The 1,003-nt window shown below is 52.2% G+C and overlaps 1 protein-coding gene across 1 annotated transcript in view; it reads right to left on the bottom strand.

Moving 5' to 3' along the window:
- Positions 1-6: 6 nt before the first annotated feature.
- The window catches only part of LOC119589830 (macrophage mannose receptor 1-like), a gene marked incomplete at its 3' end in the record, with an annotated part of 1,535 nt that continues 538 nt past the window's right edge, over positions 7-1,003 (bottom strand). The window contains 4 exon segments of the mRNA XM_037938416.1: positions 7-60; positions 180-436; positions 544-669; positions 863-956. Coding sequence (XP_037794344.1) covers positions 7-60; positions 180-436; positions 544-669; positions 863-956 — 531 coding nt within the window.

Here is a 1,003-nt window from a genome sequence, read left to right as displayed (position 1 = left end):
AGAATCCTCCTTCAATTTCCTGATCGCTGAGACCAATCCAGGCGCTGCGACTCAGCAGACCTGTGAGCAAGAGAGGAAGAGTCAAGATCACTTGCAGGCGAGGAAAGGAAGCAAAGCCAAAATGAAAAGAGGAGTCAGCTGATGCCCCTGCAGGAGGCCGTCGCCAGGACGCTACTTACCGCTCACGAACGCCTGCTCGTCCTCGCTGGTGACGGAGGCCAGCACGCCTCCGAGAACACTGCAGTTGCCTCTGGCGTCCGTCCAGGAGGCGACATCTTCACTCACCAGGTAGCAAGACAGCCCGTAAATCTGCCATCCTTCCTCACAGGCGGGTGCTGGAGTGGTGGTAGTTGTGGTGGTGGTGGTTGTGGTGGTGGTGGTAGTTGTCGTGGTGGTGGTGGTGGGCGCTGGATCGGCTGGGCGACTACACGTGAATCTGGATAAAAGAGTAGACATAATTCATCTCTTACTCCCTTGTATCAACGTGCACTTGAAGATGAAAGCGGAGCGTCGTTCCTTGAATAAGGCCACACAGTTACTCACCGCTTGACGTCGTCACAGTGAGCGTCATTCCAGAGATAGTGGAATTCCTGTCGCATCTCGACGCAGTCTTCACTCTCGCCGAAGATCCAGAATGTTCCCGAGTTGCTGGGTTCACCTTTCGCCCAGCTGGAAGAGGGAGAAGGCCGAGCTGAGCGAAGGATTATCTTATATCCAGTGACGTTCGACATGTGTTGAAAAAGTTTATGTTAAGTGAGTCGTTTGACATTCTAGACGGAGGTAATGACTTTCAAACAAGGCACTTGCCCTCCTTTTAAAGATCTTTCATGTTCTTCATTTCGTGTTGACGAGAAAGCCTCACCTGAAGAACTTGGAGGGAGTTCCATCAGCCCATGCATAGCTGTGGTCGTCCTTAAGGTCGCTGAGGCCAATCCAGGTGTCTCCATTCAGCATACCTGTAGGCAATGGGCAAAGTTACTGCATGCTGTGTGAGATGAGTGTA

The sequence above is a fragment of the Penaeus monodon genome, chromosome 3, assembly GCF_015228065.2.
Source record: "Penaeus monodon isolate SGIC_2016 chromosome 3, NSTDA_Pmon_1, whole genome shotgun sequence".
NCBI classification, from domain to species: Eukaryota; Metazoa; Arthropoda; class Malacostraca; order Decapoda; family Penaeidae; genus Penaeus; species Penaeus monodon.
The sequence above is the reverse complement of the archived record's forward strand: the minus strand, read 5'-3'. Positions and strand labels throughout refer to the sequence as shown.